We start from the raw sequence: 24,337 nt of genomic DNA on the forward strand, positions 1-24,337 counted from the left end.
GTATGAACTTCTGATTCAATATTTCTGTGTGAAGTTCTGGTTCATTAAGTACCTGCATTCTACACATATATATTCTAATGCAAAGAATTTTTAAGCAAGTAAAATATTCATATAATTAATATGAGCAAATAGAGAAGCAAGTAACACCATAAAATCATTATAGTAATAAACGCAATATACGTCATTAAAATGAAATAACGAAATAATAAAGAATAAATTATGAAATGATTATGGTAATGAGAATAAATTACTATGGTAATGTTTTAGATAAAAGTCCATCAAAATCAAAACACGGATTGATCAATCGCCAATTAAGTGGCGTTGAATCTACTTCTGGCAGAATTAATACTAAATGGTGTTAACAAATACTACCTTGCCATAATGGCACAGTGGACAACATGTTGGGTTGATACCTATTTTGGCTGGGTTTGAATCCCAGCAACTGCACAATCTGTTTTTTTTTTTTTTTCTTGTTGAATTGGTGCTACTGATCTAAGACTAATATGACGTAGAAAGCCTCTACTAGTGATTTGGTACTACTGGACCAAGTACTAGAGATGTATAGTTGCAGTCCATAAATTTTTCTTTCTTTTCTTTTCCAATCAAACAATCCAAAGCCAAACAATTCAAGACACATGAATGAATATATACAAATATATATACCAAATATTAGGGTTCATGCATCATGGTGATTTTTCATATTCAATCAAAGGCTTGATAAACACGAATGTGAAATTCAAAATTTAGGAAGCCTACTTGGTTGTAGAGCTAGAAGGTTGACGTTGATTGAATGATGAACCGCCTCTTCTCCGCAACTCAGGAGTTATTTTCCTCTTCTCTTAGCAACCCACAATCTGAATCCTAGAACTTTTCGTGCTGATAACGTGTTGTAAAATGAAAGCAAAAGTGTTTCAGAAAGAGAGAGAGAGAGAGTTTGGTCGCATAGAGATGGAGTGTGTGTATTAATCTCACCATGAGGAGGTTTATATAGGAGTACATGGTGTATACAAAAAGGCAACGTTTAATAGCAACGCCAATTACTCCTATACACAATTCTATCAATCACTAATTTATAGTGAAAAACACATATCACTCTACATCTATTTACATGATTTAGCCATAACTATTTACAACAAAAGAGTTAGAACATGATAATCTTTGGCAAACTAAGATACTCTAGCAATATATACTTATCTTTTCTTTATGAGAACATGATTTATTGAGAGTACAGTCAGTGAACAAGAGTCCATATAAACACACGAGAACACAAGCCATGAACCGGAAGACTAAACCAACTGAAAGCCTCACCAGAACCAGAATCCTATCTAAAAACACTACAGAAACTGCTACTTGGCAGTTCAAGAAGAAAACAAAAAAAGTAGACTCCATAAATTCTGATGAAGTAGCTGCCAAAAAAAAGCCCAAAAACAGTGTTCGCCAGAGAATATCTGTCTCCTTGATAAGGAAACAGATGGGATATATAGGATATAGATGGAAAACCAGATGGGATGCATTGTGAACCAATTAAGGGAATTAATCAAATTCCAAATGGGACGCATTCAATTGATACGGTATAATCAATTATTGATACATATACCAAACGGGAGGCATTCAAATAGCAGATGAAGAAGTATAATCATATTGATACATTAGCATTCAATTTTGAGATGGAAACTTGAAAAACAATATCCAAGATTATCTTAAATTAGTTGTTCCCGCATCTAGGTTGCAAATTATGATGATTTTTATGAAATCGAGAAGTACCTTCAACAGAATAGCGTCAGCGGGGAGGCCTGTCTTTCTTGATTGATTGTTCAACAAGAGCAATCATAATTGCTTCATCGTCGTCATCAAAGGATTCATCGTTCATCATCATTTCACGTAAATAACGAGTCATAGATAAACAAAGAAATAATCGGTATCGAAAGTGAAGGTGAAAATGGAAGATGGTTGAACATGAATATACGTCTTTTTTATAGAATAGACGTTGTAGGTAGAACTGAAACAGTTAACCTTTTTAAAATTTAGAGCTGGACGACTTTTAGCTACTTTTGGTCATGTAAATAACTAACATTATTGGAGATGCTCTGCTAGGTGATGATATCTTTACAATATTCCCTCAAAAAAAAAAAATCTTTTTCACAATATTATATAGAGTTTTTTTTCATGAGACAGGTCAAGACTTTCATGCACCGGACAAAATGATATGCAACTTTTCAAAGTGATCAAAATGGTACCTGAACTTTAAAAATATGATCAGCTGGATACCTTTGTTAAACTTCCGTCACTTTACCGTTATTTTCATACATGTGCCGTACACATGACTTAAAATTGAGGGCTATTTTGTCTTTTTATCTATCAATAACCTAAAAAGCTTGTCTTTGTGATTCCTTTCACAATGCATTAGCCGCAAAAAGAAAGAGAGATCAAAAAGGGTCCCAAGCCTAGGATTTTTTCTGAAAAAGCTTCAAAACCTGACTAGATTCGTTCTCTTTACTGAAAAGGGAATAGATTCATCTTCAAAATTGTCAAGGATGGTGAATATGTGGAGGTTCTTTAGGGAATCTGGACCAAGACCTCCTCAGGGTAAGTCTCGGGTACCATTCTACTTTCTTCATTGCACATGGGGTGTCTACAAATGTATATGGGATGAGGCTTTTAGACTTATTTCTTGTGAGGTGGTTTTGGGGTTTATCAAGTGGTTTTTGTATATGAATTTATCAAGTGGTCCTAGGGTTTATTAAATTGGTTTTGTAATTGAATTATAGTTGGTTGACCATGTATAGCTAGAGTTGTTTGTTTCCTGAGATTTTTGTATTCTTATGTGAGGATGATGTCTGCTTTCCAATGCTCACATATGGCTTTATTTGAATATTAATTGTTCATAGGTTCTTTGTTCTTGTTTTTTAAAGAAAGCTGGGAATTTAATAACAAAAAGTTGCAACCATGTACCATAGTATATATAGTTTAATTATGTTGACTGTATATGTGCTACAACAGGGTGAAGGAAGCTCTAAGAGTAGCAAAGCACCAAAGAAGCAGCAGGTTTACCCTTTGTACATAGTTACACACACACATATATATATATATAGGGAGAATATCACAAATGGTCACTCAACTTTTACCTATTCGACACTTTGGTCACTCAACTTTAACTGTGTTATTCACTTTAGTCACTTTGTTAATTTTTTTCATTAAAAAAAATTATTTGCCACAATATTAATGATATTTTTGTCCAACCAATTGTGAAAAATTGATAAATCTGTATTAGAATGATTGGTAGAAGTGATTAAAGTGAGATAAAATGTCCTTTGGGTGACTAAAGTGATTGACAGAGTATTAGTTGAGTGACCAAAGTGATATATTTGAAAATTGAGTGACTAAAGTGTCGAATGAGTCATAGTTGAGTGACCATTTGTGGAATTCTCCCTATATATATATATATATATATATATATATATAATACATATGTATTTATTAATTGACTCTTATCAATTACATGTGTATGGTTTGTGATGCTCACATGTAGGCTAGGAGAACAACTGCTCCAAAAAGACCTAGGAATGTCCTGAAACAAATTATCACATCAAGGAGGGCATGGAAGAAGAGGAAAGAAGCCAAGGAAACCAAGTCAACTAGGACTACCCAAACTTCATCTTCACAAAGAGAGCATCGAGCAACAAGGATTGCCTCTTTTGTGATGATGTACAATGTGCAGCAGCCAAGTTCACAATTTATGCAGAATAGTCAAACTTCCTCATAATGGGCAAGCTTTTGAAGATGATGGGTGAATTGATGCTTCAATGTTGGCTGACATTAAGCAAACATTTTGTGCTTAATTTTTGGTTTTTGTTGTCCGCCTATTGAAATGTATTTTGTTATGTTTATTGTGGCAGACAATTATGCCTTGCTTAATTATGTTTGGATATTATTTGGTATTTGGTACTTATTAAATTATGTTATGCTTTTGGGATATGCAACTACGATATAGTATTTTAGCAGAAGGTGTTATGTGATTGGAATGTTCGGATTAAGCGCATGGCATTTGAACAGATTTTGAGACTTTCATGTCATATCATTAAACATTGATTTTTGATTGAACGTAACCTGATTATTTGCATAAGACATGTTCAATTGTATGGAAAATATGTACATGATTATTCTCAGGAAAAAGAAAAAAAAAAAAAAAAGACGGTATATGTTTGGCCGGAATATTTGGAGGGAAAATTGGAGATAGACTATCAGAGAGGGTACAAATATTTCAGATCAATGATTTAGGGGTATTATGGTCTTTTTCACCTCAATTTTGAGTCACATTTGTGGCACATGGACTAAACTAACGGTGAAGTAACGGATATGTGACGGAGGTATCCATTTGATCATATTTTAAAAGTCCATGAACCATTTTGATTACTTTAAAAAGTGGAATATCATTTTGTCCGGTTCATGAAAATTTAAATTTTGACCTCTCATGAGAAAAACTCTATTATATATTATTTTAATTGACATGTCTTAACCTTTTTTAATTTGGCATATTCTCATACCGTCATGTAAGCATAGTGTATCCGAGTCCAGGATACCTTATATGGGATTTATTTCTGCCAAATAAAAGTGCGCAAAAGCTGTCAGAGGTTGGGAATCCTGAGCATCTGTCTGATCATCAATCTTCCGATTCCAAGTTGGCTGCAAATTGATTTTACCTCAAAGTCTGACAACACAAGCTCCATTTCCACAGAAACCTTTCTTTGGGGGGAGCACAAAAAGCGGAGCATGCAGTAACAAATAAGATAACCAAAGCGAGCATTACTGGCATTAACACAATGGCAAAAAATATACAAAACTGTAGTTTTAGGGACAGACTAAAGCAAGAAATTCAAGGAAAAAGAAGAGCAGTACAAGAAGCTCATGGAGAACTCAAAGAATAGAAAGAATATGGATTTCAGTAAATTATAACTACAGGAGAACACTAGCAAATACAAGGTAGGACTTGGAAATCTTAGGTCATTGTCAACTTCATCGACGCCTATTCCTGGAGTAGCTTGGAGATGCTGTTCCTTGTGTGCCTCTATAGTTTCTACTGGGAGAATCCAGTGACCCCCTAAAGGAAGCATAAGCACGTTTGGCTGATTCTGGTGCTGAGTCCAAAGGAATTGACTCAACAAAGCATGCTGTATTGATGTGAGTCCTCTCAAGCTCTGCTTGAAGTAACTCAGAGCTATATTGCTGGGCATGAGCCTGAAGCATTCAACAAACTGAGTTAACAGACATATAAAAGAGCTGAAAGCATACAATTTATAACCACGGTCATACAGGAAGGTTCTTCTATATACCAAGCTCAATAGTGTCATTCATGCCTACACATTTGGCCACTAACAATCTATGATGACTTGTATTAGTACCAAACATCACCGTATCGATTAAATGTTCAAAGCACGCACTGTTAGATCTAAAGCTTTCTATGATAAGATATTTTGACAAGAGCAGTCTTCTTACAATTAGATCATCTGGTGACACAGTCATCCCTGGCAGTTTATCATCTGGCACTGCATCTTCACTTCCACGTGTTGCTCGCCGGTTGTGTCCTGGATTCTCCACATTTTCAGTCACACTTTCAGTTGCTTTATTCAGAAGCACCCCTTGTAAAGACTTCAGAGCCTCTCTTGCATCAGGTGTAAAATATGGATTTAAAATGGTCTCGAAATATTCAAGCTGCATTATGTACACAGAAAGAAAATGCCTTAGAAACTCAATAGGAACATTCATAGAATGTCTCATCATCCTTTCCATTTTTACTTTACTTTGTCCTTTGTTTTCTTTAACCACTGTTGTATATAGGTTGCAGTAATGATCTTTCTGTACGCAAGCTAGATACAATAAGATCTTGTCGAATTGGGTATATATAGAACAAAATTTGCTATTTCAGAGGATGCGATAGAGCAAGAGTCCCAAGAAATGGAGTAACTGCCACTTATAATCAGTTCACCACCCACTCTGTAATTTCAACTACATCAACCTGGTACAAGGTTTCCACTTACGAAGATAGAACATGATCTTTTACCTCAAGCATTAGCTGGCAGAAACCATTTGTGTCAAGTGACCTAAGCTCTTTCATGCTGTTTTCGTGGAACAGGCTGATAAAAGTATCAATTAGACCTTCTACAAGAATGCCGAGTGTCTTGTCCAGAAAAGGCTTAGCACCAGAAAAAACCTGCAGGGAAAACAATGCTTTCTTATTAGAGACAAAATAACCAAACGACCAATGAGAGATAGAAGCGTATACAGCTTACCATGTTACCATCGGAATATGGCCCAAGAGTACTGTTAGCTTAGGATCTAAACTAAGAGCAAATGTACAAAAATGCACAGGAAATTCTTCCAAAAAGAATATATTCAAGAGAAATACTAGGTTTCCACTAAGTACCTCTGCATGTACAGCTACCAAAGTGTGCAGCAACTCCACAGCAGCATCACGCACACCCTGAAAGACGCATCATATAATAAGACTCCTAGGGCACAACAATGCTCGGTAGATAGCTAAAGAAAAGAAAATATTACAGGTACTAATGCCAAGTTCATTGGTTTCTTACTTTTACAGCAGGTGCTGCTCCCCATTGAACACCAGAATCTAACAAATAGTTCGAAGCAGCCGTTCTGATCAAATTTGCCTGTGTAACAGAACTGTTTAGATCATGTGAAGTTGCACACAAGGGACCATAGAAAATTAGGGCACATATTAAATCCAAATAGGCTCAAATTTTGTGAACAAATAATTTAATCAAAGAAGGGGTCATCTATTCTTTCTAATGGGAGAAAATGATAAACAGAAAAATGGTATACTAAACAGTTTAAGTATTCTATCACTCCAATACCTCGACTAAAAATTAACAGAAAATAAAATTCTTTTTCATTTCCTTCTTCTCCCCCTTTCTCTCTTCTCTATTCTAACTCCAATTCATAGACCACAGACACCAATCCCACTGCCATATGCTAAAACCATTTCAACCACGCTTTCTTTATTACATCAAATCGAGTCCTTTGCTAATCATTTCCTCGCAGAACATCAACATCACCATTTCAGTAATCTTCCAAGTTGGTATGCTAGGAACCTCACGACAAGGTTTGTATATCTACTTGTGCCAAACATGAAAGTCCTTTGTATTCACTATATTTGTTTCTTAGATAAATCAAGGATCCTCAAAAACAAAAGCCAATAGAAGGAATTTGTAATATTTTGTTTCATGCATTTTCTTAGAAAGAAAACAAAGATGAATGCAAGAAAACTGAAATGTATAGGTGAGACTAGGCCTTGGGCACTATTTCAGCAATTTCAGACTCACTCAATTTCTTCAAAGACAGACACACAAGCAATCAACCCATAACCTGCTGAAAACCATAACAGAAATATAAAAAAAATAATAATAATGATAATTAAAAAAAAAAAAAAAACATAAATAGAAACACCAATCCTAGCACCCATATAGCTTTCCACAAAGGAAAGATTCAACAGTGGCATGTGTATGACCTGGGTGTGGTTTCTTCTTGACTCAGGTGTGTCACCTAGACAAAGAACCCTAGACTCAGTTTATCTTGTTTAAAATTCCTTTTTTTTTCACACAACTCTGATTACTGTTGTACATTCAGTTGTGTTATAAAGCTCTATGTCACAATGTGATAGGACTCTAGCTCAAGTCTCCTCAGTAAGGCTTGTGGGGTTGAGAGCCAGACTCTTAAGTTATGATCTCACTCAAACCCCTTCTATAACTAGATTGACAGGGCCTTTCTAGTGAGGGATCCCTTTTGCCAAATTGATGATCGATGAAGTGTTCATAATTGTGATGTACCATTATGAACATGAACGGTTTAGGTTGGACAAATTCGGTTTTCCATTGATTTGATATAGTTCGGTACCTTAACTATTATCAAGAGACCTAAAAACTGAACGGTCGAGATGCCGATATGTGACCGAAAAGTTGGACTTATAAGCGATCCCTTCAAATGGCCAAAAAAGAGATCCCTTAGTGGAAGGGCCCTCATTAGATTGAATCGCCATAACTATAATTCATGATCAACCAAATGATGCTTTATAAAGGGAAATTGTCTTCACAGGATACTAGCTTAATGAATTGGAGCCTTAAATGATGATGTCATGATTCCTCACTACTTAGTTCCACAGAACCAAACATTATTACTAATTTTTGGTTGGGCTTAACCCCAACAAAAAATAGAGGTTTGGGAAGACTTTCTCAAACTTATTCTAAGACGTCTTAGACTGCTAATTCAATGACATTAATTAGATATAGAAATGAATCAACAAATCTCCTGACTTTAGGGCCAAAATTTTTGTCTTTTGGGGATGCAGAAGACTCCACCCTTTTTGCATACCCTTTCTAATCAGATCAAGGAATCCTATAGAAACAATATCTCTATAAGGATCTTCATATGAGTGCACTTCTGATACTAAGAAGCCTGAACAGTTGATCTGGTTCACTTATACCACAACCAACCCTAACTCTAGTTCATCCATGTCAACTAACTCAACCTGATACTTTACCCTGTGCAGATCAAGGAATCCTATAAAAATAAATTGAGCAAGAACAAAATCTCTATAAGGATCTTCATATGAGTGCACTTCTGATGCTAAGAAGCCTCAACAGTTGATCTGGTTCACTTTACCCTGTGCAGATTTATGATACACCGAACAGGTAACAAATGTGCATTTTACCCTTCATCCGATACCTAATGAGAGAGGGACATCTGGCACAAATACATTTAAAGATGTTCTTGCAAAAATGACCTACTGATGCCTATAACTTCACTATATTTCCTGAGCCAGGAAGGATATCAGTGTAGCAAATTGCCTATGTGCACCAAGAAAAGGAAATTTAAAATAAGAATTGGAGATCTTTATGTAGCAATCTCAAAAGAAGAGCCATTTATTACTTGGGCATAAGTGTGTATGTGTGCATGCACATTGGAATGTTCAGGTGTTTAATTATACCTTAGCAAAAGTATACTGTTCAAGAACCTTCTCTTCCAGCCCAGAAAAAGACATCACTAAATCTTGTATGTCACTATCCTCTTCCTCTCTTTCCCTGTTACAGAAAGAGAATATATCAAGTTAACTAAGCATCAGCAATATCAGTTGGCTCAGTAGTACTGCCAATTTATCCATTTACTCAAGCAAAAGCAAAAACCATCTTATTGCCGCTTACCATAGTGGATCTGAACAAATGACTCTTTTGAGGAAAAAAATACGATACATAACAAACCATACGATATAAAATATCATTTGCGCATCTGCAAATCCTACCAAGAGTCTTAACCCCCAACCATCTAACAATTTATGTCATATTCGACCAGACTAATTGGACTGTTTCATTGTGGGATTTTGGAAAACTGGAATTGTATTCTTAAATTTTTTTTGGATTAAATACTCGTTACTCCTCATACTTTTGCATGAAAAACAGTTTAGTCCAAATTTTTTAAATTAAACAGTTTAGTCCTTATTCTTTCTAATTCTCACACAACAGATCCTAAAATGACTATTATACCCCTCACTTTTTATTTCTCTCTCTCTCTATATATCTATATATATACACACACACACACACACATACATACATATTATATATATATATATATATATATATATATATATATATAGAGAGAGAGAGAGAGAGAGGCAGAAAAAATTAAAAAAAAATAAAAAGTGAGGGGTATAATAGTCATTTTAGGACCTGTTGTGTGAGAATTAGAAAGAATAAGGACTAAACTGTTTAATTTTAAAATTTTGGACTAAACTGTTTTTCATGCAAAAGTATGAGGAGTAACGAGTATTTAGTCCATTTTTTTTTAAGGGAAAAAGTTCAATTCCACATGGTTCCAAAGGGAAGAATGCCACCTCGTACTTCGATGAAAGAATGTATAAAGGACTATCTTCAAACATACAGACCATTCATCCCAAACCATACAACCCATGGATGCAGCCCAATTTAGCTGAACCATAGAATGATCATATCTAATGGTTGTTCCAAGTTTTGGCATCAATAACAACCAAGATGGAATTTCTGGTTCTTCGACTCACACTTCTAGGTTCAATGGGTAACAGACATCATTTCAAATATCATTTTTCATAACTTATCCAGTTGTTCACATGCAAGAAACATCATGATATTTCTGCAGTCCAATGAAGATGGTACAACTGAAGGATTACATACCTCGACTGTAGCCAGATATGTTTGTAGTTGTTGTACAACTCATAAGAAAGCTCTTCTTTGCAATAGCCAATATTACTCAAAACTATCAACAACTGTTGATGGGGACCCACAACACTTCCCCTGAGATCAAACATTTGCTTCTCTTCTAGGTTCTGAGAATATCCATTTTCTACATGTGAACTTCCTTTGCTTGATCTGTTTTGAGTAAGCTCACTACCTATACGCTCCAGATGACCTGATCAATGTCAATGCAAGCATCATGACAGCACATAATGAAAATTTAACATTATGAAATTGAATTAGCGACTCATTATCATACCTGCAAAATCCAAAATACAATTCAAAAATGCAAGTCTGACAGATTCTTGTATTTCTTGGAGTTGCGCAAACATATCCTCTGACCTGGTCGCCTCACTCCTTAATGTCTGAATCATCCTAAAAATTAATAAGTAGTGAATAACAGTCAAAAGAAGAATTCAAAACGATTTTCAGCACAACCAGCAAATAAAACTATTACAACATCCAAACAAATAGCAATTTATCAATCAACATGTCATGTTATTAATTAAAGATTAGTCAAGATTCTGTTGAGATTTTCACATATTTTAAAGATATGGATTGACACATGTAACCGAGTATTCATACTCCCTTATCTTGTGTATGGAATTATTCATGTTCTTTTTCATTGTATATTACAAGTTCAATTGATTCCTTGAAATACTAAAAGTTGGGAAAAAGAACAAATGCACAGTATAGTCATCGTCGAAGTAATCAGACATATTTTACTCGATGTGAGAGTTTTAGCAGGACTAGTTCACCAATAGAACAAACTGCCCTCACTCATATGTCCAGGATTTTTTAGCATAGCGGTGAAGATATTTTTGGTGTTAAATTTCAATTAAAAAAACGGTCTCACACAACATCCAACATCCTGCAATTGAAATATAACCATCTTTAATTACTTCAGGATGAAATTGGGACTTTTTGAACAGGTAGCATGCATAAAACCCCGCACTTGGAAGCTTCAAAGTCGAATTAAGCCTTTATTTATTGTTCTAATTACAAATTCAGTTAGAGAATGGACAAAATCCCAATTTCATCTTTATGTTGCTTCACTATGGATCAAGCTCCACAACGGTTCTCCCTCCTTTCAGAAAACGTGTAAACAGACACATACACCGTAAGGTTGTGTTAAAGTTAAGAGAACACCGACAATCTTCACAACTTCAGCGGACTAATGATTCATAGGCAAGTAACATATATTTGAGCTCATTTAGCACTGATGATATCAGAAAACCCTTTTAAGCTTTAGAGACTTACAACTTGATCTGATCCATTGCTGAGGTCATAACATTACGGAACGCTAGCGGCAAGTAAGATATTGTATAGGGAGATTTATTCCGTTCAAGAACTGATACTGGGACCCATGCCTCATCTTTTGAAATCTCTACCGTTGATGCCCGCATCCACGAGCAAAGCCTTAAAATATAGATCTTTGTAATCTCTGACTGAAGTGCTCGAGTTGCAATTACTGTTGCAAAATAAGTCCAACCATCAGAAGTATAGAGAAATCAGCAGATTTGGAGTTAAGAGAAAGCTAAAAGATACCAGCAATAGATGGAGCTGATTCCTTCGCTTCAAAGGCTTCACAAGCTTTGGATATTTCAATTATTGCATCACTCATATATGGTTGCAGAATATTTGATTCTTCAAGATCACGAAAGGTATTGCAAACCTGCAGAAAGAGCATAATAGTCAATATGTTCTTAACCACCTGCTGAACTTGGGTCTGAAGCTCTGAGAAAAAAGATAATAAAGAATGACCAAACTGAAAAGCATCCACTCATATGTAACTCGACTTTTCTCTTCAGTTAAATAGAGAAAGTAATCGAAGAGTAAACAATTGATAGAGAAGAATGAGAAGAAAAAAAAGTGAAGACATTAATGAAAACTAGATGTGAGTTGCTTGTCTAGTTGTGCAGTCTATTAAAAAATCCAAGAATGTAGAACTCTGATGACAAGAAAATTTTGCATTTTATATACACCACAAGAAATCAGCAACTTCATTGAAAAAAGACTAATGGAAATAAAATTCACTTATATCCACAGTAATTGATTTTATCAGTGAAAAAGTAAGGTTTCCATTTCAGTATGTTAAACAGATGGTTCAGCCAGCTTCCTCACCTTCACTTCATATGCTGCTATAGTATTGCGTATCATTACGGAAACTTCATCAAGAGAATGAGTAGAGTATTTCCCATCTCCAACTTTTTCCTCAGATTTATTTGCTGGAGTATTAGCATTTGATTCCGTAGAAACTTGGGATGACTGAAAATTTAAAGATTAAACATAAGAATGAATGTGGATCTCTCACAGACCAAAATATTAGATAACGTGAATATAACAACAAAAATTAGGGGATTAAATAACACTCCCCAATAGTAATAGGAATGACTTGATTAAGATTGAGCATACAAAGGAATGTGAAATGAATCCACGGAACAAAATATTAGACCACTTGAATATAATAGCAAACTAGAGTATTTTTTACCACTCCTCAATAGTGATTATATGTGTGTGTGTGTGTGTGTGTGTGTGTGTGTGTGTGTGTATTTCATCATAACTTTTATCATATCAATTGCACAAAACACCCTCCCTTTTCTTTTGAACCATCGAAATGAGGGAGTGGATAATGAAAATCAAAGGGAAGTTACATATAAGAGAATAAAAACTAAAAGAGGACTGTAGATTGACTTTAGGACTCGTTGATAACACTATTCATCGTTACTAAGACAAATGAAATAAAAAGATACGTCGTCGCTGGAAAACATGCATTGGTAATTGTTGAACAGACAATAGGCTTAACGTTTTATATGTGCATTCTCACAATAAATCAGCAAACAAGCTCACTTTTCAGTTTGAGAATGATGACACTCATCAGCTCTCTAATTATAATACTTGACCAGAAATGACAATGCTTAAAGCAACATGTCAACCACCCTAGCTTTAAATGTTGAACCAAAGGAGGCAAGATATATAAATATTAAGGAACCCAAATTATTTTTCGTGGGAGTTTTCATTCGGTTTCAGAGTTCATTTATGTTCTAGACTGTAGAAAAGTTTTTCTTTTCAAGTGGTCTAATTAAGTTTGACGTCCCTTACTGACAATGGTAAACAGTTTTCTCCATTGTATTCTGCAGTTTCACATTAATATCGACCAATGTTCTAAAACTCGACCGCCCAGGCCACCTAGGCACTGGGCGGCAGCAGACCAAGGCGAGTAATGGCAAATCGGAAGCCTTAGGCGGATAGGATTTGGGCGGCCGCCTAGGCGGCCTGGGCGTTCTGGGCGGCTAGGCGGTTTCCTCCTTTTTTTTTTCTTTTTTTTCTTTTTTTTTTCCCTTCCCGAAACCTAAACTCGACATCAGTGAAACCTAAAACCCATTTGACCCCAGAACTGGAAAAATAGACCGCAGCTTTTATTCGCTCTCCCCACCAAGCCACCGCGCTTCTGCTCCACACCTCCACCGGAGCTCCCTAGAGCCACCACAGCTCCACGCCTCCTCCACGCCACTATTCTTGGACTCTTGGTAATGATTAATGCATTCTGCCACTATGAAATGCATTCTGTTAATGAAAAAATCAATGAAGAGAGAAGCTGGACATGGTGGCTACTGGTTTCGCAAAGGAGAGAGAGAGAGAGAAGGAAGTGAAAGTGAATGGAGTGGTTAATTGTGTCAAAGAGAGAGCATAACTCGTGGCTGTTTTTAGTCGGCAGAGAGAAGGATAGGATGCGCACGTGTGCGGGGCAACAAGAAGCATAACTGAATACTGCTTCTTTTTTCCTGTTGGATAATTGAATACAACTTCAGTTCTACCTCTCTACCTCTATTTAATTAAAGAAATGGTTAATTAAATAAATATTTAGTTTATTTTTTTCATGAGGAGGATAAATATTTAGTTTATTACCCTTTATAAGTTTATATATTTTTAATTACATAAATAAAACCTATAAAAATAAAATACAAATTAAAAAAAATACAAAACCGCCTAGGCGCTCCTCCCTAGCCCACCTCCCGACTAGCGCCTAGCGATTTTTCGAACCTTGATATCGACTCGTACTGAATAATGAATTTCAACAGAATAAAAACTGAAAATAATAATTCCAAAAAAAGGTAATAACTTAAATGAGGTTTAAAAAAAATATTTAAACTAAGAGACAATCCCATTCTTTCTTGGGAGGCACACTACAAACATATATCAATGCACAAATGGGATGTCAAGTGACGTGCAACAAAAAACCAACTTAATCTATATTATCAAATGCATGTGCATCATTAGAAGGGGAGTTCATATCAATTATTATAGGTATATCTTATCTTATATACATGCTAAAGCATGTAGTAAAAAAATTGTCCAAGATACCTTTGCGAATTTTCCGCTGAAAACAGAAAGTGCTACTTTCCAGAATGCTGGTATGTGATGTGTAAGCACAGCAGTTAATCTACGAATATACCTCCCTCTAAGAGCATCAACTTCTTCACCAGTCAAATCGACTGCCACAGAATCAACCAGAAGATTGTTGTTTCCAAAAGCAAGAGCATCTGACTGAAATTAGTGAAAAGGGTAGTTAAGCATTGACCAAGTTACTTCTCGATCAGTGTAGAATAATCCCTTAAAGGTTCACACTTACAGATTGATTGGTATCTTGTTGAATCTGCCTCCATCTTGCATCAAATAAAGCCCTTTCACGTAAAACATTATGTAGAGTCTCCATTCTAGCTTCATGATCTAGTGTGCACTTCTCAAGCAAACCTCGAATTCTGTTATTCTGAACAAGAAACAAACTTGGAAAATTAAGTACTAATATCAGGCACCAAAAAGTAGATTCAGAAAATATATGGCCTTTTTTTTCCACTTTCTGGTTGAGAGAATACTGGTAACCATTTAGCTGTCAGTTCTAAGGACTACTATGAGAATCTATGGTTTGACCTCTCTGTTCTTTTGTTTTAAGAAATATTATTTCATTAAATAATTGAAAAACAAAAAGGTGAAATTTATAGAAGGATTAGATGTCACATACTAAAAGAGAACAAAAATATCAATCAACCATCATAATAGTATTGTAAGAACAGTCGACTCGAAATACATGTGCAGAGATAATACACTTATTATATTCTATCAATAATTCCCAAGTCTAGTCAAGGTATGGATATGGCGTAAACCTTCAAACTACATAGTAAAAGATGCCCACATAGTAAAAGATGCCCACAGTGGGCCCTACACCAAGGCAAAAGATGAAAGAGGCGCCAACCAAGGTCTGCATCCGGACGCAACTGATTCTTCCAATTTTGAATGTTAAATTAACTTTGTTTACTATTTTTCCCAAAAGTTGAAATTATTTTCACCAGAAAAAGATATACAAAATATAAAGCTTAATTTTTTCTTTTATATGAAACATAAATTTATTATAAGATTAAACAAAATTAACACAAAAACAAAAGAAAGAAAGGGAAGATATCCATGTAAGCATCAAACAACAAAACAGTAGAAGTTCAAAATAGGTGACCCAACAACAGCAGCATTCCAATCATAAGGAATAGCATTGGAATGGACTATATAAAGTAGAAGTTCAAAATACGTGACCCAACAGCAGCATTCCAATCATAAGGAATAGCATTGGAATGGACTGTTTCTAAAGTATTACAAAGCTGCCCAAAATCAACCTTTCCGCACAAAATCTCCAGCAGCACACAGCTTCTCCTCCTTCCGTCTTCTAAAATCATCTTATATCTCATCCATCCATTTACCAAGGGCACAGACAAATAGCCAATACAACACATCTGTCCAGCAACAATCACTTTTTCTTTCTCCAAAAAAGCTACTATCCTTTGTCCAATAAGGCCACACAATGATGTCCCAATTAAGATAAGACTTCCTAAAAAATTAAAAGAATAAAACAAAAACAATAATAAAATAAAACTTCTCCTAAAGACAATAGAGAATGAATTGACGAATACAAGGGTTGACCATAATTTATTTGAATGTTGTTTTACAACTAAACTCAAATGATGACTCCAGCAACCACTTTCTTGGTGCTTGATCTAAATGAAACATCAAGGGGAAAAAAAAAAGAAAAAACCCTCTAACTGAATAGATTACTTCTTTTGTTTTTTCTTTTTCCATTTTTTTTTTATTCTTTTTGACAACTGACTGAAAAGAGGAACAGAACAGAACTCACTCATATTTAGTAGATCATCATAACAACCACAGACTTTCAAAAATCCAACAGTAAGGCTGAAGGAATAATTCGTAAACCTACAGTAACCAATGCCAGTTTCCCCACCAAAAGCAACTCAATCCCTCGTCTTATCCAAAACCATGCCTTCCATAGTCCTAAAAATCCTACCATTTCATTCCATCAATATCACCCAAAAGACTGCCAACAACCTGCAGTACCAATCAGCTCTCACATTCTTGCCTCTTCCCAAAACCGTAAACTGCATAATCTGCAGTTCATAACCCTCTCTGAGTCGCCCAGCTTACATGAACCTCACTAAGCAATTACAACCAAATGTGTACTAGTTCCCTAGCAAAAATGATGATAATGGGATGGATATATATATATAGACATGGAAATAAAAGAGAAAAGGTTGTTCCCCACCATTGTCTCTTTCCAAAACGTCACCCTTTACACCTCTCTTACCACAAATTTGTTAACATGTGGAACAACTATTATCTTTTACTATAGCACTTCCCCTCACTTACCTTTTCCCACCACTCAATTCCTTGAGTTTAGCATATACTTGGGCAATGCAATTGCAAAAATTGGACTCAAGATTTCTTAGCAGATGATGTCGTTTTCTCCATAAGCTTAACCAATTGGGATGAAAGATATGCTGTAATGGCCTTTTTTTTTTTTTTTTTTTTTGGAGATAAATAAAAAATAATAACAAAAAAACAGATTTTATCAGAACAAAAGGAAAAGACACAGCCAAGGGAAAGTGGACAAGAGGTCCACAAAAGCAAGGAGCAGAGATGCAAACAAAGACTCCAGACAAAACATACAAAACACAACATAACCAGGAGAGCACACAAAATCCCTACAAAGACTAGGGCCCTAGATAATAGCAGCATTCCAATCTATAAGATGGAAGAAAGACTATCATCTTTGGAAACCTTTGAAACAGAGTCCCAAAAGTTACTGCCACTTTTTACCGGGGCCTCCATGCAACTGTTTGAAAACTCTAGCAGACTCGAAAGTTCGTGCAATTGTTTATCAAACTTTTCATCACCCTGAACGCAATGTCAAACTTATGTTGACACCTTAGAGAATATAAAGCCAAGCGGTGGCTGCTACAACAATGGGCGAGCTCGAATCTGAGTTACATCTTCGCTGCCCCCTGGGTAGCCCACTTGTTTCATCCCGAATTACACAGGACCAAGGACTGGTTCTGAACTAGTGGATAGGCCCTGAAAGGAGAAGGACCCACTTACATGATCGAACAAGAACGAAGATCCTCATGCCTCAACTCTCAGCTTCTAGTCACTCGCTTCTATTCAGTAGTGGGAATGGCCAGAGGGTTGAGAATTGAGCTGCCCTATATCTTACTCTCTCCCAAAGCTCTTCCACCCCTACTCCTAAATAATCTTCAAAGATCCTCCTGTTTCTTTCCATCCAAAGCACCCAAATGACAGCAAGAACACTACAACCCAAAAAAAGATGATTGAAAAGACAATGACTTTCTTCTGGGGGCTCCCAATTAACTCCAGCCTCCCATACTAATTTCTTCCAAAGAAACGAAGTCACTACTCAGAGCACAGAAACATGATCCACACTCTCCCCTTCATTCTGCACATGACACAACAGTGATGAGAAAAACAGCAGTCTTCTTTTTTGAAGCATATCGCACGTGTTCACCCTTCCATGAGCCACCAATCAACCTAACATCTGAACCTTACAAGGGACTTTTGCTTTCCAAAATCCATCTAACTGGTGGGAAAATTGAATCTGAATTCACATCAAAGATACGCACTAATGGCCATTCTTTTTGGTCCTTGGATGTAAAGAAAGAGAAGAAGTTTTAAGTTTGAGGGGGGATGAGCTGGCTCATCTATGAGAGAGGGTTCACTTCGGGCCACAGGCTTCAGTTTCAGCAGTGGTCAGGGATGGTTACTTCCTTTATTGCAAAGAATGCTGGTGTATTTTGTTGTTTTAGCTGTCACGTCTTTCTTTGTCGTTTTATTCTTTTTTTTAAGCTTAGTAGATATCTCATCCACTGGAAATCTTAGTAGATATCCCGTCCGCTGTCCAGTACTTTCTCTTCTGTTCAATGAATCCTATCAAAATAAAAATAAAAAAACAAACAAACAAAACAAAACAAAACTATACAGATGTAGACCAGTTAGAAGTTATTTGGTTAAAAAAGTTAGAAGGTTTCACCAACTGAGTAACTGTGTTTTCAAATCCTAATAATCATAAGGGATATATGTAAACAATAGATGTTTGAATCACAAAAACAAATTGTTCAAAGAATTTAAAAAGAAAAAAGAAACCAATCCAAGCATTAGTATGAAATTACTCACCTGTATATTTAAATAATGCCAAACAGGATCTGACTCAGGCTCCAGCTCCAACAGTAGTCTTACTGTGTTTTCAAGCTACATTCACCACAAGAATAACACAAATAAATTGGCTTATCTAAAGAAAGTTTCATAAGAAAATTGTTAACACAAAAATACAACAATAATTGCCAAATAAAAAGTAAGGCTGTATCAATTGGCATGTAAATAGCATAAACTCTGAAGGACAGGATCCCAAAGCTACCTTGCAAATATGATCTAGACACAGGATAGCGAACCTTCACTTTGATCTAGACATCTCACCTCTCAAAATGATCATCTTTACTTTTGTTTCCTTCTTCTAATGTTACCTAGACACCAAATTCCACCTCTCCCAGTGATCCTTTCTATGCCTCCATAAACCTCCTACCAGAAACAGTATCTTATTAGCACATCCAAAGAGTCCCTTTATTAAGTAAACCTCCATACTACTTACCATGAATGACACCATCTCGAAAAGTCCCCTTCTAACCACCACAGCCAATTCTCTAATTAGCCAAATTTCCATTTACCAAATTCATGACTCCTAATTCCTAAGCCACCATTCCAAGAAAGGTAGCCGGTGTTTAGAAAACACAAAAACAGTTTGCTTTTGTCCTAAACCCTTTCATGTTTAGGCAGAATATGAAAGGAGGTCAAATTGGTGGCACCTAACCTCTAAATCACTCGGCCTAGGTCCTAAAAATTGTAGCTAACAGGGTGGCATAACTTCCCACCTTTTTTCTTTTCACTTCTGAGAAAAGATCAAACTACTCTCAAGACTGATACAAACTCCAAAACTATAAAATAAGTTCCTATAGGAATAAATGATGCAGGGTTATAAACTTTCTAATACCATGCTGCCAGTACAAAAATTTTCAGGTGCTTAATAGGCAGACTGACCTTTCACATAGTACACAACAATCTATACGTGGGTGTTCACTAAAAAGTAAAAGCCATTTTTTATAACCTAGCGGAATTGTTCTTCATGAACATCTCATCCGAGAAATTTACAGTCCACAATTCCTAGGCTATGCAAAGTTTTAGCTTCCATTCTTGCAAAACCATCTCTTGTGATGGTGTTTATGCCCTCTTTTTGAATGGAATCTTGCCCTCTACTATCAGAACTATCTCTTCTGTAATGTTTCATTACTGTCATCAACAACTGAATAGCTGAAAGATTAAAACGAGGTCCTTTTGCCTCAAACCCAGACATTCTCAGAATCCCACTTCAACTACATTATGAAAGAAGAAAAGGAAACAAGCAGGAATATCCAAAATTTTACAAATGTCCTGCTAAATGTATGGAGAGGACCTGCATAGCAACAGTAATAACTATTTTCAGAGCCAATTACCATGTAATTAACCCAACCTGTGTTTCTGTTTACTTGCTATTTTGTTAATGACTTGGTTTTTCAAATAGATTATTATTTCATCCAATTGAAGTGGAGCGTAGGAAAAAAAATTAAGTAATAGGAAAAACACCTGTATCTTATATGTTAAGCCAACAAGGCTTATTATGGTTAAGCTTCTGAAGGCCCCAAAAAGGCCTTTGTTAGACATACATGTTTATTATATGAGGGTAATATTGTTAAAACATTCTTTTTGATAAAATAAAGGTAAAAATAAAGCCAAATATATCAAAACTGCCCCAATCAGTTTGCATCATACTGTGGACAAAAAGAAATACCTCTCCAAAAAGCTGCTCATTCATTTTAATTTTTTTTTTTGTTTTCTTTTTTCAAATTTTTTGTTTTCCTTCTATATTGTTATTGAAAACAAAAGTGCTGGCTCACACGAAGTGCGTGTTGAGAGGCTACTAATGTAATTAAGCACTAACAAAAACAAGAAACAAAGGATCCAACACCTCATGCTAGTTTACTATTGCTAAGAGTAAATACGTGCTAATAGTTTACATCCTAAGCTTACATTGGTTAGATCTATCTGTGGATCTTCCATAGACTTGTATAGAGTGCCTTTAAACTCATGCATCACTTTCTCAACCTCTTCAAGAACACGTTTCAGTATTCCCACCTGCAGTTGAATGACAGAGAAGTGTGATTCAGAAAATAGTACTCCAAAGCAAATGATTCAACAGATTGAGAAATAAATAAACAGTATTCTGCCTAAAAAGCGTGGATTACAAAAGGAGGTTTTCCAACAATCATTATCAATAGTGTGAAAAAAAATTCATAGGATGGGAGAATACCAGTCAAACATAACAAATATAATATATCAGAATTCAAGTCAGATAGTAGGAAAGGCTCCAAGGTGGACTCTCTTCATTCCTAATAGTATCAAACTACATTGCACTGGGAAACTAGTTATGGATGTGCAACCATACAACATTATTCGGAGAAAAGAAAAACAACACAAAAATTTAAAGAACTAATGCATAAAACTACCACATATATGCGACTTATTTTACAAGGACATAACAGCTCCCGATGATAGTCAATCAGAAGAAACTTCCAACTCAATGTTTAATAACTCTCTAAAAGAAAGTTCGAAATGGGTCAAAGAATCTCCTTGATCCCTGCAAAATAAACAGCAGGAGTGCACCTCCTCCAACAATTTCAATATATCTCCGTAAAATCAAATCCCATACATAAAAACCACATACGAAAATTTTAACAAAAATTAAATTAATAGAGATGGTTGTATACATGAGAAGGGAGAGCAATCGACTTCGCCTTCTTGTATTCCCTAACTGCCAAGTCATATTCACCCTTGCTTATGCTACCACGAATTGTACTGGGCAAATTGAATAGCGTTCGGAACCTCTGCAGCATTCCCTGGACTGACCTAATCTTTTCAGCTTCAGCCTATAATCATTCAAAAAGTTGATGAAACCTATATCATCCGAGTTGAATAAACAGGTATAAACCATCCAACAAAATCCAAAATTCAAGTCTGACTGACCTGTCTCTCAAATAGATGCTGGAAAGCACGATTAGCCAATGAACTGACTCCTTCCATGCATTTGAACAAATGAGTAGTCCCTGAACCTTCAGGATCATCTTCAATCCGTTTTAATTTTGACTCGATATCTGCAAAAATATCTTCCACATGAAAAATCAAGAAACACCAGAACGCAGTGAGAGATGTGATGGTTTCATACCATCAATTGTGGTTTTGCAAGAGACGAAGCAGTCAAAATTGTCTTTGACCAATTGTTTTCTCTGCTGAGTGCGTCCTATAAGATCACTTTTAAGAGCCAGAGCACCAGCCTCCAAATCAGCTGCATTTGTTTCTTGGTGAATCCGGGATATGAAGACCTTGGCCTCAAATTTCTCAGAGAAATACAATAACTTCTCTGCAAATATGAAGGTGGGAGTCGGTAACAGTGGTAACATGGTGTATGGAAGTAAAAAAAAACTAGCAGAAATGATGCATTACCACGAAGGGTGTTGTCCAATTTGTCATCCTTGGTTGGAGAATAGTCGGAGGACTCGGTTATGAGTCTTAAGGTTTTGTTGTCTATAATGCTGTTGGAACACACAAAAATGCATAGCAGGTGGTGAGTAACAACAGGAAAGAAAGCTTAGAATATAAAAAACCGTGAAGAGGAATTGAACCCACCCGAGGCCTAGGGGATCAATACACTCCATGCCACGAGGGAAGGACTGCAAATTGGTTAGTCCCTTCCTTGGCAAACCTGCAGTGGACGCTTTGCGCTCAACTTTAATGGCCACCGGTGCTGCTCTTGTCTCTCGCATTCCACGAACCCTGCGAGCAAGCTATTTATACACACACACTCTCTCTCAGAAACCGAATCGAATCCAATTAAGCAATCAGAAACAACTAAAATCGAATCGAATGGAATGGAATGGAATACCTCGGCCTCGTCCACATGCTTCCAGCAACCAGGCTCGTCGCCGTCCCAAGCAGCCTCGTCGTCTTTAGGTCTGGCGGCACCAGAAGAGCCGCGGAACCGCACACGTTGCTGATCTCTCGAGGTGGAGTCCTCATCACCGCTGGATATGCTGAGCATATCGACATCCGATTCGTCGTCGTCGTCGACCACTCGCCGCTTCTGCTGCTGCTGCTGCTGCTGCTGCGGTGGCTTCTTGTTGCCATTGGATTTCTTGGCTGCTGCCGGAGGAGGAGGAGGGGCTTGGACGTAATTGGCAACGGGTCTCCGGGAGTTGCTGGACGGTGGCTTTTGATAATTCACATCTCTCTGAGATTGCTCCTTCAGAGCCATCTGGAGGAGCTCATCCTCGTCCTCACTGCCGCTCGACATCCTATCAACACAAGACGACCGGAGAAGAAAACCACAATCGGAAGGAGATCACGGACTGCTTCTTTTTCTTTTCGCCAAAATTCCTTCTAAGCGAATTTTTCATTACTGTACATTTTTGTCATAAGCGAAAAAAAAATTATTTATGCTCTTGAATTTTTGAAGTTTCGCCGGGTTTTACCATCTTTACTGTATAAGACTCTCAAGATACTATGGTTGAGGCTCGCTGTAAGTTACACACATTGACAACGTTCAACGTGGGCACGCGGAGTGAGGCAAATTGGATTAAAGTATGGTCAATGTAATTTCGGAATTAAACGGTGTTTATAGGTAAATTGGTGGCCGTTAAGATAAAAATGTGGGGATAAAATTGACCCGAACCAAGCGTTTTCTTGAAGACACCAGAGCGTCCACGCCTCTAGTTCGTCCTGTTGATAGAAGAAAGCTTCGGTTAATGAACAAAGCAGGGGCTTTCCAATTACTCAGAGCACATCCGCAGTGAAGGGAAGTGGAGATGAGGTGCACGTGAAGATGAGTTTGAATGATAGTGTGGTCGAATATGATGAAGGCCGGGTTTGAGGAAACTTTCAGACTATGAAGGCGATGAGGAAACTTTCAGATCTTACAAAACTATGGTGGGATAGCGAAATTGGGGAAATCTGAAGATTTTTCTCATCCCCTCACACTCTTTGGCGGTAAGTCTTAAAATAAAGTTTAATTATAAGTTTTATTATATGTTAGATATTGTGTTGAAGTGGTCCTCGGTAATCAATCACAGCAAGTGAGTGTGTACAATTATACATGGTCATGAAATCAATCTCATTTACTCATACACAACAGATATGTAACTGAAATGACCTTGAATGCAAGTTATTATGGAAAACAACGAATTAGGTTTGCGCTACACTGGCCACCTGTACCATCGCTCCTTACCATCAGACGAAGAAGAATTGGGTGATAATTGCATATTAAGAATTTGGGAAGATAAGGAACGCTCACCCAGATTTTACGACAGAGGAGGGAAATGGCTTGGTGATACATCACAAACTGGTAATAATAAATCCAATCTGATGGATGTAGAGATATTAGAAGGAACGAATGTTGTCGACTGTGTAGACTTATATGGCAAGGATTACAACACTTTGAATATCGATGACATGAAGAATGTTGTCTTCGGCAGCGTGTGCGAAGCTGAAAAGTTATATCGCTTATACTCGTGTTATTGGATTCAGCACAAGAAAGAACAAGAAGATTAGAGCATATGGTTCCGAATTTG

General features: G+C 36.5%; 1 protein-coding gene and 1 long non-coding RNA gene across 2 annotated transcripts; one reads left to right on the plus strand and one right to left on the minus strand.

The window, feature by feature from the left end:
• The first annotated feature begins 2,450 nt into the window (after nucleotides 1-2,450).
• Nucleotides 2,451-3,676, plus strand: LOC133714919 (uncharacterized). The gene is made up of 3 exons (XR_009848868.1): nucleotides 2,451-2,586; nucleotides 3,001-3,045; nucleotides 3,530-3,676. It is a non-coding gene; the product is annotated as an uncharacterized LOC133714919 (long non-coding RNA).
• Nucleotides 3,677-4,788: 1,112 nt separating this feature from the next.
• Nucleotides 4,789-23,184, minus strand: LOC133714161 (exocyst complex component SEC5A-like). The gene is made up of 21 exons (XM_062140234.1): nucleotides 22,657-23,184; nucleotides 22,401-22,558; nucleotides 22,218-22,306; nucleotides 21,940-22,134; nucleotides 21,741-21,868; nucleotides 21,485-21,643; nucleotides 20,748-20,852; nucleotides 18,804-18,878; nucleotides 14,911-15,048; nucleotides 14,643-14,825; nucleotides 12,402-12,545; nucleotides 11,826-11,952; nucleotides 11,538-11,748; nucleotides 10,537-10,652; nucleotides 10,218-10,452; nucleotides 8,999-9,092; nucleotides 6,588-6,665; nucleotides 6,422-6,478; nucleotides 6,059-6,208; nucleotides 5,494-5,709; nucleotides 4,789-5,235 (listed from the first exon to the last, which is right to left on the minus strand). The coding sequence occupies exons 1-21, from the start codon at nucleotides 23,062-23,064 to the stop codon at nucleotides 5,014-5,016; spliced, it is 3,288 nt and encodes a 1,095-aa protein (XP_061996218.1). The 5' UTR covers nucleotides 23,065-23,184; the 3' UTR covers nucleotides 4,789-5,013.
• Between the last annotated feature and the right edge of the window lie 1,153 nt (nucleotides 23,185-24,337).

This window comes from Rosa rugosa, chromosome 6 (genome assembly GCF_958449725.1).
Source record: "Rosa rugosa chromosome 6, drRosRugo1.1, whole genome shotgun sequence".
Lineage (NCBI taxonomy): Eukaryota > Viridiplantae > Streptophyta > Magnoliopsida > Rosales > Rosaceae > Rosa > Rosa rugosa.